Source organism: Lissotriton vulgaris, chromosome 1_1, assembly GCF_964263255.1.
Source record: "Lissotriton vulgaris chromosome 1_1, aLisVul1.2, whole genome shotgun sequence".
In the NCBI taxonomy this organism is placed as follows: Eukaryota; Metazoa; Chordata; class Amphibia; order Caudata; family Salamandridae; genus Lissotriton; species Lissotriton vulgaris.
The window spans coordinates 150,172,149-150,189,464 of record NC_141685.1 but is presented as its reverse complement, the minus strand read 5'-3'; the positions used below and the strand labels follow the sequence as shown (position 1 = coordinate 150,189,464).

The following is a 17,316-nucleotide window of genomic DNA, read 5'->3' as shown; positions in this document are numbered from 1 at the left end:
CTTTACATGTATCCCCAATCACCTGCCCAAATCTCTCCCCGCTGAGGCCAATGTGGTCCTCCGTCATCCCACAGACCATATTTTTGGCCCCTTTGAAAGTGCCCATACAATAAAAATGCTGCAGTTGTAAATACATATCAACTACCATTTGTTGTGTTTGAAACATTTTATTGAATAATAAAACCTAATAAACATAAGCTGATTATTAAAGCAAAACAGAACATCAGTTGCCCTACACATAAGAGACAATAGTTGTACATACAAATCAACATACTGTAACACAGCAAAGTTATGTAGAGCACAATTCTTAATTTCAGGCAATCCTTAAAGTTTAACAATAGAAACATTAACAAAGAACAGGAAAGGAGAGAAAGAAGGTGGGATACAGTAGTTTCATTAATGTAATGCTTCCTAAATATAGAAAAACAAATACTAATTATTTTCCTTAAGCAATAAAGTCCTCGCATTAAAATACTAAGAGAAATATATTGAACAATGAACATTTCATGTGTAATTAGAATTCAATTTGAATATTTTAAACTCCTCTGCAATATTTGACTCATGATTACAACCTGAATGCTTTCTAGAAAGTAACCGCCTCATGGGGTTCAAAATCACATCTTTTCCAACAATAAGATTAAAGTGATAAACTTGAATTTCAATTCAATTTATTGATTTAGGCCTTTTTGGAGATCAACAATTTTAAATATATACAAAATCCATACACTTTTGTAAAATTGTCACCTAAACTTGAATTCAATCCACCTTTTGATTAAACACTTCCCATTCCAGCAAGCATCACAGGGCCATTTGTTGTTATCTTCCCAATTAGTCATAATGTTTCAGATGGCAAAAACAATAGATATGTTTAGTATTTTACCTCCGAAAGCAAAAACATGCCATTTCAGAATCATGGTGCACAATAAAATGTAGGAACAGAAGGGCATATTTAGGTATAGCATTCATTGAGGTTTGACCAGGCTTGAAACTAGAATTCCTGAACTTTTGGACATTTAAATGTCACATTTTAAAAGAATTCAAACAGACCCAGCATGAGCTCCGTGAAAAATTGAAGATGAGTAATTGTACTTAGACAACATGTGCTGATTAGCAATATATTGATGTTTAATACAGTGGCCAGGCAATGCTTGTGGATCTAATCTATTCAGATTTTAACTCCATAGTTTGTTCAATAAATTGACTAGGCATAATACTTGAAAGTCCATCTCTCAGATCAGTTCTATTACAGTTTTATTTGCGATAACACTGATAGAGATCAATGATAAATATATTTTAAAAGCCATGGGTGGAATTGATCCTTACTCTAAATCTAAATTATTGTATGCAACAGAAACCAGTACAAACAGATCAAATATAAAAGCATTGAATATGTTTATTATAGTGGTTTAGAGTAAACATAGATGACACACATTGTTCCTAAAACTCAGAAATTGTATCTAAAGATTATGATTACATTCTATTTTATGTCCAGAGACTGGTTTAGAGGCTTTCCTGTTTAATTGACAACATTTGCAAATATATTTAACAAAACATTAAAGCTGGATGTCAGAAATTTTGGGGCAGATTTATGTTAACTGGCGCATCCCGAGGGATGCGCCAGTTAACATGCGCCACAGTGCGCCACCCATGGTGCGCCGCATTTATGATGCGGCGCACCATGGGGCAAAAACGGCACAGATGCGTGACGCATCTGTGCCGGAAATGTGGCGCATTGCTAGAGTTGCGTCGCAAGCACGACGCAGCTCCAGCAATGCTCTGGGGGGGGCCTATTCTTTCAATGCTGCCTCAAGCCTTACGCCTGCTTCAAGCAGGCACAGGGTTTTGACGCAGCATTGGCCTGAAAGTGACTGAGTGAAATCTCATAGATTTCACTCAGCCACTTTCAGGAGGCGTTCCTGCACAGGAACGCCCCCCCTGCGCAGGAACGCCTCCTCATGGCGCAGTGCTGTACAACGTAACGCATCTCCTAGATGCGTCACGTTGTAAATAGGGCGCAGGGATGCGCCACGTTTCCGTGCCGTTGCGTCACGCAACGGCGGCGTAAACGTGGCGCAAGCCCTTCATAAATCTGCCCCTTTGTCTTTAAGCATTGTGTAAGAGTCATGTGTGATGGTTTTTATTTGCTCTGAAGTAACACTAACACTAAATAGGTATGTGCACCGGTTATCATTCAACTAACAATATTAGCAAACTTAATTTGGAGGGAATTGAGAAAAATTGACTCATGTACCAAGGGTTTTATTGTTCAGAAATCCACTGGTTCGGTAATTCACAGAGTTTGCAAATGCTAAACCCCTTTTTGAAATGTACTAAGCCCATTTAACAATTAAGAATTTGGAAGGGGAATGTTAATAGTGTCCCTTCTCAATACGTAATACATCCTTAAGGTATGTATTAAGCTTTGAAACCATACGTGGGCTGAAAAACAGTAACAGGAGGTAGTAACCCAAGGGGACATTTGTGAATCTGGAAGTAAAATGGGGTGCATTAAAAATGCCTTTATTTAAAAGCAATCACAGACACAGTACTGTGCTGACTCCACATGCAGCCACTTTTACCAAACGGATTATTAATACATGAACCTCAGTATTTCCTATATATTGCTGAAATGTAGTCTCTAATATTTTTGTCATGTCGTGTAAATATTTGTTTATATTATTTTATTTCCCATTTCAATATTGTCATGAAATGTACCTATTCTTTTTGTCAAACATATTGAAATATCTTTATCACAATTTTTGGGGCATTCTAAAAAGTGTTTTCACTCTCTAACTTAAAGCTTCCTAAGAAAAATACTGACACGCAGTCCTGCTTTCTCCTAGATCATTTAGCTTTCTCACTAAACCAAGCACAATATTGATTTGAGAGAGGTGGTTATTGTAGTCATACGCACTGGGGTTAGTTTAGAAAAGACAAATATAGAACTTCCTTTATCTTTAGAAATAATACTTGCAAAAGTTTATGTCCAATAATTTCAGATAATTTACTGATAAAGATATCAGATAAAGATCCCCTAATTTCTTATACCTTGTGGTATCAAAAATCAAAAATGTATTTCTACCACAGTCAAGAAACCCTTGAGTCTATGAGGATTACTGTTGCAAATGAAGACCTAGCTAAGGTGAAATATCCCTTTAAAAGGAAGATTTCCCTCACCCACCATAGATGGCATGCTTCCTCATTCGGAATCTCCTCCCACCGTTATACCTAGTCACGGTACAGGGTCCAGCCCCCTCACTGAGAGGGAGGAGTTCAGGCATGGTTTGTTATAGAGAATGGCATACGAAATACCACAAAAATGAGCTCAGGGTAGTGGGGGCAGCCGAGTGAAAGTTAATAAGAGGTCAACATGTTTCAGCCAATTAACCCTCCAAAGAGGTGTTTGCGGCTTTCTTCAGGACCTAATCAAAAGTGCTGCTGCTCATTGTACTCAATCAATAACAAGCATTGGCATAGCCAATAGGTCTTGCCTTTGGGACCTTATAAGTGTTTAGCCATGCAGATCCAGTAACAATGGGAAAGAATTTCTCTTAAAAAAGAAGACTATAAACTAACTAAGCTAGACGTGACTTTATAACTGGTTAATCGAATGTTTCTGGAGGTTTAGTATATATAAAGAACTCCTTTTTTCTATGGCGTGTCATATAAAATTGATGCTCTAAATTTTGGTAAGAGAACACAATGTCATAAAAATTCAATACTGCTTTTATATCATTTTACTTTTGAAAGCTTGAAGTGAAAGTGAATTGTAAATGTCATTTGCTTATGAGTAGGCGCTAATGACTATTTCCGGATGACAATGTAGTTAGCATTTTTCGGTATAAGATGCGTTAGAAGTATGGGTAGGGAAAATGGCTATTTTGGCCAAAGGCTCCCCTTTCTTTATGCATGCTAGTTTTAATTTGTACACAGAATCACAATTTGTTTATGTGGTACACTGTAGTGTTAGATTAATCTGTTTTACATTTTTGATAAGCAAGAGATGAGGATGAAACGTTTTTTCGTCCCTGGTTTTAACTGGATTCGGGTTGGAACAGACGAGGTGTTGGTTGACTTTGCCTCAGAATATGGTTGTTTTCCGCATGCTGCTTTCAGGCGACTTAAATCCCTTCAGTCGAAGAGGCGGCTGCATGCCTGCAGATATGGCCAGATCAGTACTTGGCTGGTTCAGTTCACCAGTGGGGCTAGAATAGAAGCTGTTAAGGGCAGGGGATTAGCTTCCCATTGGTGCAGCAGGTGCAGTGGCACTAGGTCCCAGACGCCTTAAAGGGCCACTGAACCCTAATAACTGCGGTTTGTCACAGCTCAAACAAAGGCCTGAAGGGCTCACAGAACAATAAGGACTGAAGCAGGAATAGATCTCATAATATAGGGAGGCCTACTTACAAATGCAGCTCGATAAGTGGCTGCCTTTTAACATCTCGCTTATCACCTCTCCTCATTTACAGTTTTATTTAAGAAGCAGACTTAAATCGTGACCTATGAATATGTTTATCTATCTTTAGGTTCCAAATGGCCCATCTTTCCATATGCAAGTATCAGACAGGTCGGGAACGCCTAATGGCTTTGAACTTGATAAAGCCACATTAATCACTGGTCTTGAAATGCAAATGGCAGCATTAGGCACGAGGAGGTGTATTCTACGTAATCTCATTATGTTCAGAGTACAGGAGAGTGTTTAGGGCATAAAGCACTTTGACAAAAACATTGCCGCCACCGTAGGAATTCAATCTTCCTTGCCCTACCTTAGTATACAAGTAGTACCACATTCTTTGTATACCTGAATTAAATAGGCACACAAAATAGTACCGTATTTAAAGGCCCAGTTCAGAATTACAGGGAAGGTGCACTGTCCCAGACTACATAACGGTGCAGTCTTCAGTGGGTGCGGTCATCCCACACAGGGGGAAGCACACCAGATTATGCTGGAAAAAGCATGTGGTGCCCCAACATAGGTACAGTTGTAAACCACCAGTCTGCTTACAAAGTAAAGCGTCTGGCAGCTATTAAACAAGGTGGCACGTTTCCCCTGCAGGTGGTTGGGGTCTGTCACCATCCTGTCAGGTGGTGGCATACAATCAGTGTGCCTCCTGACTGCTTGTTTGCCCTTTCACCCATGTCAATAATACAGTGCAGTCGCAAGACAAAAGGTTTTCCATTTGAATGTGGTCATGCCCAATACAAAGGAAAACATGCCCGCTTAGAATCTCTCCTACGTGATCCACACTACATAAAGGGCTATGGAAGTGCCTGCAGCCTCTTCTGTAGAACAAAAGCCTAAATGCCCATGGGACGCAGAAAGAGGGTGCACTCTGATGCTTCCTCATGTACGAAGCCTTTGGCGTTCGTCTGTACTAAGCGAGTGACAGAGTAAGTGGAGTGTTTATTGCCCTCTATGTAACTCTACTTCTAAGCACTACAGCTTGTACAGTGGTTACTGTCATCTGCTCACCTACATTATACTTAATATAAATAGTGCACAATTTCGGCGTTTGTGTCTGCCTACAATGTGGACCTGATACAAATAGCAGTACCTACAAGGTGGATGTTACTATTCAACAAGAGTCTAAAGTGAAGTTAAGTGAAGTGAAGTAGTGTGGCTCACTGGTTAGAGGCGGCAGACCCGAGAGCAGAGGACGGCCCGGGACCAGGGTTCGATTCCCGGCGCGGCAGGTTTCTGGACCAGGGTCAGCGGACTCGATAATTCTCTCGCCTCGGTGCCCACTCTGATCAGCGATCACACTCGGCAACTCTGGGCATTAGCTTGCCTCATCTTCACTAACGGCCCCACCAGACCGCCGGGGATGCCTGGTCTCACCCTGGAGATACCCATTAAGGGACCATCTCTCAGGGAAGCCAGGAAGGGTTTCGCAGCGGTCGAAGCGCCTTGGGACCCTACGGGTAAGTAGTGCGCTATATAAATGCCAATACATTTACATTACATTTACAAATACTTCAGCACCACTGACTTTGCATCAACATTACGGGGCATCAGTCTTGATGGCAAGCCAAATTAAAACTTATCAGTATTGTATACATTATTGTCAGAGACTATACTTGCCTCTTGGATACAACTTTACAACAGAATTTTATACATTTTCGTTCAGTTGTGTGTATATAATAAAACAACTTACCCACCATAATTGATCTATCTATTCATCTTTTGGAGTAACATGCTCTTCGCCGAAAAGCACTTCAACACTTCATCAGGGGTAGCAAGCGCTATATAAATGGAAAACCTTCCCTCTTCTATCCCTCCACTATCTTTTTCAACCCAACTAACAGACCAACATGTCCAGCTCTCAAATACATTTTATATTTCCCTTCACTAATTCACCACTAATCATTTCTGGATCCTGGAGTAGCGTGCTACTCGCCGAAAAAGCTCTTTAAAGTTCGTCAGGGGTAGTAAGAGTTAAATAAATGCAAATACATTACAATTACTGTTTACATCAAGCTGCACTAACACGAGGATAGAAGTAGAGTGGGGCTTAGCGTTTATCTGCCAAGAACGAAGTATACTACAGAAAGTGTGTGAACAGTCTATATGTTGTGCGCCTGGCAGAGAAAAACACAGCGCATAATATCTATCGAAGAGTCTATTGGCTCAGTCAAGGCTTGTATTTTGAACACACTACATGTTTGCAAGCACAAGGATAGGAAAAAAGCTTTCTAAATTTACAAAAGAAAATTGGATGATTTTGAAAAACGCTCCGGCCCACACCCGTCTCCCACATAGCAGGAAGGATACAAAGTGAAGGCAATATCCTCTGTGGAAAACATACCTTCTCCCAAAAAGAAAATGTTACTGGGCCAACTGGAAAGTAATTGTAAAGTAATAAATAGGCACTGTATCAATAATGAAGGCATTTTGGACAAACCGGGGTTAAATGTTTCAAAAGGCAACAATTCGAGGAACCAGGCTACCAAAGCACAGGAATGTGGCAGGAGTCTCCAGCTCTGGGTCGGATTCCTGTAATGATGCAAGGGGCACGCATCATTCTCCTAAACTACCTTGACCTATGTGGTGCAAAAGTCTAGGCGCTTTCGATATTTGGTATTAAAACGCATAGATATAGAAGACAGACCTCATTCTCTGGACCTCAAAAGAATGGATTCTTAGGCATTCTGAATTTTTTTATGCATGAGGGATTTAAAATTAACTACGTCGCCTGCAAAAAGTCAGAGGGCACGACGTGCTCCGGAGTGTGCATGATTTGGTTCCCAGAACTCCTTGCAAGAAGGAGCTTGTAAATTTGAGTCTCCACAGAGCTGCTGCAGCATCTATGACGGGTCAGTTCATCTCTCCAAGCTATTACACAATTCATTTCTCCTTGGTTAATGCTCAGAAACTGGCAGACAAGGTCCATTTTTCATGGGTTCGTCGTACTCCAATCTGACAAGGCCTCCAGGCACAGGGTGATTTAAAAAAACGCCTTATTAAAAGAACAACTATCGGTCAGCAGGTTTTACAGCTTTTTGTTAGACATTGAAAAGGTCCCAAACCAAGAGAGGGAAAGGCAGAAAAGGGGAAGGTGATAAAGAGAGACAGTAAGGATGAACAAGCGCGGCCGCACGAGCCAGGTCGGGGGCGAAAGTGAAAGCTCTGCGTTTGGAGCAAAAGTGCACCAGGGCCAGCGCTACCGCCATCTGTTTCCAATTAACGCAACAGCGAGACGCGGGCGTGATAACTGGAAACGGATGGCACAGCTGCTCGCTCCTGAGCTCCCTAGGCCAGGGGAGAGAGAAGGCGGGACATGCACCCACCTTTGGCCAATTGCATGCTGTCTATCCTAGAAAAACAAATGCAAAGGCTAATAGCTGGCGATGAAAAAAACAAAAGCACACGCACAAGCGTGTGTTCAGAGTTTAAAGCCCTTACTAAAAGCCTTGCAGGCGAGACCTAAAAATGGTGTATAAACCAATATAAGTATACAGAAGGGTTTTAATATACAAAAACCATCCAGTGATCATATTAATCTTCATAGAGTGGTGAATTCACTGGTGATACCTAAAAGAATACATACATAGGAAATATAAGAATGGGTTGAAAAATTCTAGTTCAGACATTTGACCAACTGTGCCATTATCAGTGGTGTCGCCGTACCGGACTCTTGGAAGGTAGTGGACGTCGTACCGATATATAAGAAGGGGGATAGATTCCATCCAGCCATTTAGAGGCTGATCAGCTTGATCAACTGTGCAAAGAAAATTTCTGCCCAATTGGTCTTGAGCAAGAATGAGGAATGGACTGCTACTAAGGCCAACGTATCCCCTTTCAGACAGGCTTTAGGAAGAAGATATCCACGATTATGCCCAGGTTCGCTGGAGAACCCAGGGTCAGGCGACTGAACAATTTCCTATCAATTAAGGTGTTTGCCAAGGCTGTGCACTGCCACCCACCCAGTTTTCTGTATATCTTAATTCGGTAAATTTACAGATTCGGTAAAATACCGACTCGGTATATTTACCGAATCGCCTGGAATTGGGGTGCTACAGGGTGTCAAAGTGACACCCCATTCCCCCTTGCAGGAATCAGTATTTATTGATTCTGTAAATACCGAATCGGTATTTCCCATTGATTCCTATGGGCTTCAAGGCCCATAGGAATCAATGGGAAATACCGATTCGGTATTTACCGAATCGGTAAATACCGAATCTTACAGATTCGGTAATTGTTAAATAAAAATTACCTACATCTGCCTCCTTCCAATTTACCTACTCTTAAATACCGAATCGGTATGATTCGGTATTTAAGAGTAGGTAAATCGGAATTACCTACATCGGGCCCTTAATATCCCCAAAATCAAATAATTTGAAAAATGCAAAAAAACAGAAATGGGCTACAAAACAAAGAGTTTCCATTGGGCCAATTGAAAGGGGGCTTGTTTTTACACTAGCAACAATTGCCTAGGAAACATAGGATAGACATGATGCAAATTGTGAAAGGGAGAGGGCACATGTTACTTCCACCCTTTTCAAGTGGGAGTTCAAAAATATGGATCCTGCCCACAAGGTTCTGGGTTTCCCAGAAGTGTACTGAACCCCAGACTGACCGGAGTCTTGAAGCAACAAGAGTATATATTTAGTTACAGCCCAAGAGCTCTATAACCAGCAGAATTTAGCATCCCAGACTAGCCCTTTTCCATGTCACCCTACCCCACAGCACTGCCACCAACCCCACCACACTAACCTTGAAAACCATAGCCCCTTTCCCCAAAACACCGCCATCATCTGTTCCCACAGAACACTGTCCCTTTCTGCTCGCCCTAAAACTAATCCCCCACACTGCAACCTACCCTCAAAACACTATATGGCTACACTGTCTGCTTCTGCCATAACGCTGCCCTCTATCCTGCCACCCCCACCCAAACTGACCCCTGCCCTACCATTGTCCCTATTGCCAAACTGTTGGACTTGACCCTTTAAGCAGGTTCACACCTGAACTTTTTGCCTTGAACTCTGACCTGATGTTAGTTGATTTGCGGCCTCTGCGCACTTTAGCACTGTGGCCGAGTGTAAAGTGTGTGCGCTCTCTGAGTGCGTGTGGTGAGAATGGCCTGCCCTCCCATAGGAATGCATGGAGGATATGAATGTCCATGATAATTCCTGATGTGAGAGGAGTGCAGGGGCAAGTTATGGTATGTGCGGACTCGAGAGATTAAATGCTACGCAATGGTGTGCGCAGATTTAATGTGACTAGTGGAGAAGTGCCACGTTTAGAAGTTGGCATTTCTGTGTGCAGTGAATGTGAATTGACTGTCTGGCTTGTGATTGACAGGAGCTGGCTGGTGTGCTTGGCTCCAGGAGCCAGGATGGGTCTGCCCGGTGGTGAATAGGGAGATCTGCATGTAGATGGGAGGGAGGAGTTGCATCTGGGTCCTGAATAGGGCTGGGCCTCCCCTCCGCAATGCTGGCTCCACCTCCTGTGGTGCGTCTGATATCATTGGCCTGTCCTGTGACTAGAGGAGAGGAGCTGAGCAAAACAAAGTGCTCAAGTGCTCCTGAACTAGTTATAACTGGTTCTCTCCTAGACCTGTGCAGTGTCACAAAGGGATTTAGCTGTATAAATAAGGGGATGTGACCCCATGAAAATGTTCTTGTTTGCTACTTGAATCTACCAGGGGCATGCTGTTGCCTCCCTGGGCCCTGCCCTGCCCTTGGATTCCTGGAGGACTTCTTGGGGACCCTTCTACTTTTGGATCCTCACAGAGAGGGGATTGCTGCTGGTGGGGCCCAGGAGGGACCCCATGGGGGCTGTCTCCTTGCTGGAGTGCCCTGTGTGCTGGCCCATGGGCCCTACACTGCCCTCCCTGATGCCCAGGACTTCTTGTACCTATTGCTCTGTGTTCTGCTTTTACCAAAGCTTGCTACAGCCTTCCTGTACTTTATATGAAGACTGGGCGTGCTTTTGATTTAGTGCCCCCAGCGAGGGAGAGCCAGGGGTCTAAGCAGCGTGGAGCTGCAGCCTGGGCTGAGGGAATCCCCCTCGTAGGGATTCCCCTCTCCTCCTGAGCCTTGGGGGTGCCCACCCCTCTTATCTCGTTATTTATGGTGTGCAGGTGCCCACCCTGTGTCTTAGCGTGCTATTTTTAATTTATGCGCTGGTGCCCACCCCGCGACTTTGCCTGATTATGCGGGTGCCCACCCGCTGTATATTTGTACTTATGAGGGAGCCTACCCCTTTTATTGCTGGAAAAGATCACCGCCGCAGCCCGTGGCAAAACAGGAAGGTGCACCGTAGTGCCTGACGGCGGGCGGGACTTCCAGTTTCGAAAGGAAGTTCCGCGCTCGCCGCCGCCGGAGAAGCCGCCCGAAGGAGAATGCTGGCGCCTGCCTGTGCAGGGCACCCATTGCTGAGGGAGAGCCCCCATGCAGCAGGACTTCTTTAAAGTTTGTGGATCCATCCTGGCATGTGGGAAATACTCACAAGGTGAGGAATCTGCAGGTAAAGGAGTATCAACCAGAAAGGCAAGTAACTGGTTTGTTAGGTTTTCCTGCTGTCGTATATTATCTAATTCCGGGTGGTGAACTCCGCTAGCAGAGTTATCCGTAATCAGCGGAGCTTGCGGAGTTCCTAAAAACTCTGCGCTGTGGAGCGTAGCGAGGTTTTTTTCCACGCTCGTGCTCTTCAACGCCATGTACTGGAGCAAGGAAAATCCACCTCATGATGGGATTTTTCCTTGCTCGCGCTTGTCAAGGTCTAGTTGGCGAGCAAAAATCAACTTCCTGGCGAGATTCGTCGTCGGATTTCTCAATGCGAATAGTCGCGGCAGGATACAACCACTCGCATTGAGAAACCTTCCTTCGCATTGACAAAGCTGCCGCTCGAGTAGAAGCAGCTGCACCCTCTTGCGCTGCACATGGTGCCATTCACGATTAATTTTACAGGGCGGGACTATCAATCGGAGATCAATATCACCACGAACTGCATGACCCTAACACACTCCGCTGCTTGCAGAACTCCACGTAGAGCGATTGAGTTTTTTTGACACTTTGCGGAGTTCTTCATTGAGGAACACCACCTAGGCCTAATCTTATCATGAAAATCTAGATTTCAGTCATATGTTAAGAAACAAGGGTGAGTAGAAACCTTTTGGGCGGAGAAAATTTAAGACATTAATATTGTGAATTGTTTGGTAATTAGTTGATTTTTGCAAGTACTAACACTTCTCTGTGTCAAGTAAAGACCTTGAGAGTTTTGTAACTTTCAGATAGTCAAATTGTGGATTTTGATGCAATTAAAACATTTTCAGGGCCTGAAATTTCTTTGGAGGTTGCATGCGGGCAGCCTAAGTTATCCTGCAAGAATTTCTTGATTAATCCTATTGCAACTACAATATGTGCTCTCTCATGTAAAGTCAGGTTGTTAGAAGCTTTCCTGCAACTCAAGATATGCCTTACTTTTCACCTGGTGTGGGTACATTTCTCATGTTTAGTGAGATCTCCTTTCTGAGTATAACGTTTCTGGCTTTCCCCTCCTGTATAAGGCTTTAGTCCAGTGTGAATTCTCTCATGTGAAGTGACATTGTATTCATGATTAAACCTTATCTGACATTCAGAACATACATAAGGCTTTTTTCCCCCGAAAGAGTTCGCTCATGACAAGTGAGAAGTAATTTGTGACCAAAACTTTGCTTGCATTTCAAGCACTCATAAGGTTTTTCCCCAGAGTGGGATCTCTCGTGAAGCATAACTCTGTCTTTCAGATTCAAGCTTTTATGGCATAAGGATTTTCTCCAGTGTGGAGTTTCTCATGGTGAGATAGCGTTTTTCTCTGCAGCTTTTCTGGCATTCAGAGCACTCATAAGGTTTTCATCAGTATAGAGTCGCTTAAGGTTAGTGAGGCTGTACATATCAAATAGGAATTTCCGGCATTCACAGCATAGGTAATGTTTTTTCCCTGTGTGCATCTGCTCATGTAGAGTGAGATTGTGTTTAAAATTGATGCTTTTCTGGCACTTGGAATCCTGAAGTATTTTTGATGGTGTGTTTTCTTATGGTGCATGTAACTATCTTTACCTCTGATTCTTTTCTGACATTTAGAGCACTGATAATGTTTTTCCCCCAGTGTGGATTCTCACATGTGCAGTGAGATTAGATTTACGGCTGAAATATTTTTGGCATTCGGAGCACTGATAAGGTTTTTCCCCAGTGTGGGTTCTTATATGGTGAGTGAGCTTGGTTTTTTCACTGAAACATTTGTGGCATTCAATGCACTGATAAGGTTTTTCCCCAGTGTGGGTTCTTGTATGCCGAGTGAGTATTCTTTTTTCACTGAAACATTTCTGGCATTCAGAGCACTGATAAGGTTTTTCCCCAGTGTGGAATCTCACATGTGCAGTTAGAAGTGATTTAAGTTTGAAATCTTTTGGGCATTCAGAGCACTGATAAGGTTTTTCCCCAGTGTGGAATCTCACATGTTCAGTTAGAAGTGATTTAAGTTTGAAACCTTTTGGGCATTCAGAGCACTGATAAGGTTTTTCCCCAGTGTGGGTTCGTATATGCAGAGTGAGACGGAGTTTGTTTTTGAAACATTTCTGACATTCAGAGCATGGATAAGGATTTTCCCCAGTGTGGGTTCTTATATGTTGAGTGAGCTTGATTTTTTCACTGAAACATTTGTGGCATTCAATGCACTGATAAGGTTTTTCCCCAGTGTGGGTTCTTGTATGTCGAGAAAGACTTCCTTTGTCACTGAAACATTTCTGGCATTCTGAGCACTGATAAGGTTTTTCCCCAGTGTGGACTCTCACATGTGCAGTTAGAAGTGATTTACGTTTGAAATCTTTTGGGCATTCAGAGCACTGATAAGGTTTTTCCACAGTGTGGATTCTCATGTGCTGTGTGAGATTACTTTTTATACTGAAACATTCCTGGCATTCAGGGCACTGATAAGGTTTTTCCCCAGTGTGCTTTTTTATATGCAGAATGAGATAGCGTTTTTCAATGAAACATTTCTGGCATTCAGAGCACTGATAAGGTTGTTCCACAGAATGGGTTATTGCATGTTGAGAAAGACTTTGCTTTTTACAAAACCTTTTCTGGCATTCAGAGCACTGATAAGGTTTTACCCCAGTGTGGATTCTTGTATGTTCAGTGAGTCTGAATTTTACACTGAAACATTTCTGGCATTCAGAGCACTGAAAAGGTTTCTCCCCAGTGTGGGTTCTTATATGATGAGTGAGAGTGTTTTTGTCAATGAAACATTTCTGGCATTCCGAGCACTGATAAGCTTTCTCTCCAGTGTGAGTTATTCTATGCCGAGTGAGACAGGTTTTGGTTTTGAAACATTTCTGGCAATCCGTGCACTGATAAGGTTTTTCCCCAGTGTGGGTTAATACATGTTCAGTAAGACTTTTTTTTTTACAAAACCTTTTCTGGCATTCAGAGCACTGATAAGGTTTTTCCCCAGTATGGGTTAATACATGTTGAGAAAGACTTTGTTTTTTAGAAAAACTTTTCTGGCATTCAGAGCACTGATAAGGTTTTTCCCCAGTGTGGGTCCTTGTATGTACAGTAAGGTCTCTTTTTTCACTGAAATATTTCTGGCATTCAGAGCACTGGTAAGGTTTTTCCACAGAGTGGGTTAATACATGTCGATATAGACTCGCTTTTAAACTAAACCTTTTCTGGCATTCAGGGCACTGATAAGGCTTTTCCCCAGTGTGGATTCTCATATGCTCAGTGAGATAAGATTTATCTCTGAAACTTTTTTGGCATTCAGAGCACTGAGAGAGGTTTTTCCCAGTGTGCATTCTCTCAAATTCAGTGAGATGTGATTTATGACTGAATCTCACATGTCGATATAGACTCGCTTTTAAACTAAACCTTTTCTGGCATTCAGAGCACTGATAAGGTTTTTACCCAGTGTGGATTCTCATATGCTCAGTGAGATAATATTTATCTCTGAAACTTTTTTGGCATTCAGAGCACTGAGAGAGGTTTTTCCCAGTGTGCATTCTCTCAGATTCAGTGAGATGAGATTTATGGCTGAATCTTTTTTGGCACAGGTAACTTTTTCCCCCAACTTGGGTTATTTTGCTTTGATTGAGGTGGGTTTTAACACTGAATTTGTTCTCACAGTCCGTGTTTTTATAAGGTGTATTCCTAGAGTTAATATCTCTACATTTAGTTTTCTCTTGCTTATATGCCAAGATATGGTAAGAGTGAACCCGATTTTAGAATCGGGCTTGTTTAGATAATGTTCAGCCTTTACCTCTAAAAGAAATTGTGTGTAATCTTCTTAACACTTGAATTGAGCAAAATATGTCTGAATGCAGCCCTTTAAAACCTGTCGAAATGTTACTAGCAGATAACAGTCTTTTGGTTATAGCCTCACCGGCAGCAACTTATTTTGTGACATAAGTTTTTCTCAAATCTATTTGTATAGGTTCTTAGCAATGCAGTGATAAGGTGTTAGTCTGATATTTAATGATTAAACTGACAAGTACCTTTTTGCACTGGCGTAATGGCAGTAACTGAGAACATTAGAACATGCACAGTACTATTGTGGCTCACCAGTCGCAGAAAATCAGTTCCTTTTACCCTTTCTATGTTTGGTGTAAGGTTAAGGATTGTAGTTCTGAAAACGAGGATTTATTTACATTAGCTATAGAGCAACGGTGCTCTCTTAATCCATTTTTATATTTAACAGTTTTACATATCACTCCTGCACAACAGATAAAGTTGAGGCGATTTACATAGAATTACAGAACAGTACACAATAAAAAGGAAACAATCTGAGATGGTCATGAACACAATAAAGTGGTGAATTTTTAAGTTTTTCGCCAGAGTGAGCAGAGTGGGTCGAGGTGTTATATCCCGAGTCAGATAGTCTCAAACTTCCGTAACTGGTTAAAAACGGTTGTTGAACAAAGGTGATTTTCCAATCTTTTAGTTGTTAGCGTGTCAGCTTCGGAGTCTTCTTTCAGTGTCTTTTCTTTGATGGTTTGCAGAACAAACCTTTTGATATATCTTTCTTTTATGCAGTGTGTGCTGCCACTCTGGAATTACATGATGCTTTAGATCATGCGTGCTTTAGATGAACGTTATTCTGTCATGCTGAGGCAATTTGTCTTTCTGATAATATTTCAGATGAGGATGTGGTGATTGGTCTTTCTGGCATTATTTCTGATGCTGTGTGGACATATATGACTTTGCTCTGGGTTAATGAAATGCAAAATTAGAGACTTCACTTACAGGCATAGTACTTTCCTCAGCTCCCACTTCCTCGCCACACCTAGATTTTGGAAATTGTTTAAACTTAGAATGCTAGATGTTCTTCAGTTTTTCAAAATAATCCTTCTTATGGCACTAACATTCAGTTGGCTGGTGCTAAATCTTGCTTTCTTCGTCCGTAATTTCAATCACCTATAGTATTAAAATTAAATAGTTAATACATGTAAATTTCCCCAAAAGTAATTTGCAAGCCATATCAATGCAGAATTGCAGAATTTTGAAAATGTTGAGCTGTTCTTCAGACAGAGTAGAGTGTAGAATGGTAGCCTGAGAGTACTTGGATGTAGGAGTGAGGATTTGTAGAATTTCCAACATTTTATTAAGCTCAGAAAGGATACATGTAGCCTATGGACTTGTAACATAGAATCCCCAAAGCAGAAATTAAAGTCATATGGACTGGCACCAAACAGATATTTAAAATAGAATACTATTCATTATTTTTTAATGTAGATTTCTAGGATGGGAATTTTCCCTCCACGGACAACAGGCGTTTCCCCCTGCCCTGAGTTACCACCTACTTGTATCTGGTATCCTGACTTTTGAGCTCTGGCCTCTGCCGCACGCAAATCTTTTGTGTATTGCGAGGACTATGCCTAGACCTATCCCTCAACTATGGTACAGAGTTTGAATCAAGGGCAATGAAATTAAGGAGTACTTTCATGTGTTCATTTTATCCCACCTGATTATCAGTTGTTAGGCTTTTCTGCACCTGGATTTACCAGGTGCAGAAAAACAGGACACAATTTTTTTCCAGACAGAAAAATTAGACAGAAAAGACCCACAAGACACTGGGTGCAGCAGAAGCAGCCAAGACTTATGCTGTTTATTTACTAACTGGGGGAGCTTCTGTTTCTAATCTCTTTGGGGCATACACTCGATCACTGGCGACCTCCTACCTTCATTGACGCGCCGCCAACACTGTCGGCCATCGGCTGCTGGTTTCCCCCACCGCCGCTGCCAGAAACACCACGCGGCCGCTGAGGGGGGAGACTACAGCCCCCAGAACTCTCTCTGCTGCATCACCCCGCCCAGCTCCGCCCACTTCCGCGCCCGGAGGCGCTCAAAGGAGCGGCGCTCCCTCGGTGGAGCGGGAGCTTCTGTTTCTAATCTCTTTGGGGCAAGCACTCGATCACTGGTGACCTCCTACCTGCATTGACGCGCCGCCAACACTGTTGGCCATCGGCTGCTGGTCTCCCCCGCCGCCGCTGCCAGAAACACCACGCGGCCGCCGAGGGGGGAGACTACAGCCCCCAGAACTCTCTCTGCTGCATCACCCCGCCCACTGTTCCCTAGATGGGTTGACCATGAATGCACCCTGGCTCAGAGAGAACTGAAGCTAGCACTTAAAACCGTCCCCAAAAATAAGAGTAAAGTGGTGGAGTGCAGGGCACATTATAAAAGTACCTTTAAACAGCGTAAGACCAGGCTTCAGAATCAGGCATGGGAGACACTAAAAGATGCTGCAGAGCGCAGGGATACGAACGAATTCTGGAGAGTAATTAACGATCCTTGCTTCCAGGAATCAAAAAAACTAAAAGTGGTCTGTCATATTCT

General features: G+C 42.6%; 1 protein-coding gene across 1 annotated transcript; it reads right to left on the bottom strand.

The window, feature by feature from the left end:
- Positions 1 to 12,563: 12,563 nt before the first annotated feature.
- On the bottom strand, positions 12,564 to 14,483 carry LOC147737885 (uncharacterized). The gene is made up of 3 exons (XM_086947826.1): positions 13,515 to 14,483; positions 12,974 to 13,436; positions 12,564 to 12,889 (listed from the first exon to the last, which is right to left on the bottom strand). The coding sequence occupies exons 1-3, from the start codon at positions 14,277 to 14,279 to the stop codon at positions 12,564 to 12,566; spliced, it is 1,554 nt and encodes a 517-aa protein (XP_086803952.1). The 5' UTR covers positions 14,280 to 14,483.
- Between the last annotated feature and the right edge of the window lie 2,833 nt (positions 14,484 to 17,316).

Excerpts from the sequence above, each read along its gene's own strand:
- LOC147737885 (XM_086947826.1), bottom strand. The coding sequence starts at position 14,279 with ATGCACACTGGGAAAAACCTCTCTCAGTGCTCTGAATGCCAAAAAAGT. Across the intron at positions 13,437-13,514 it reads AACATGCAATAACCCATTCT|CACACTGGGGAAAAACCTTA; the intron begins GTGGAACAACCT and ends CATATAAAAAAG. Across the intron at positions 12,890-12,973 it reads GTGCTCTGAATGCCCAAAAG|ATTTCAAACTTAAATCACTT; the intron begins GTTTCAAACTTA and ends AATGCCCAAAAG.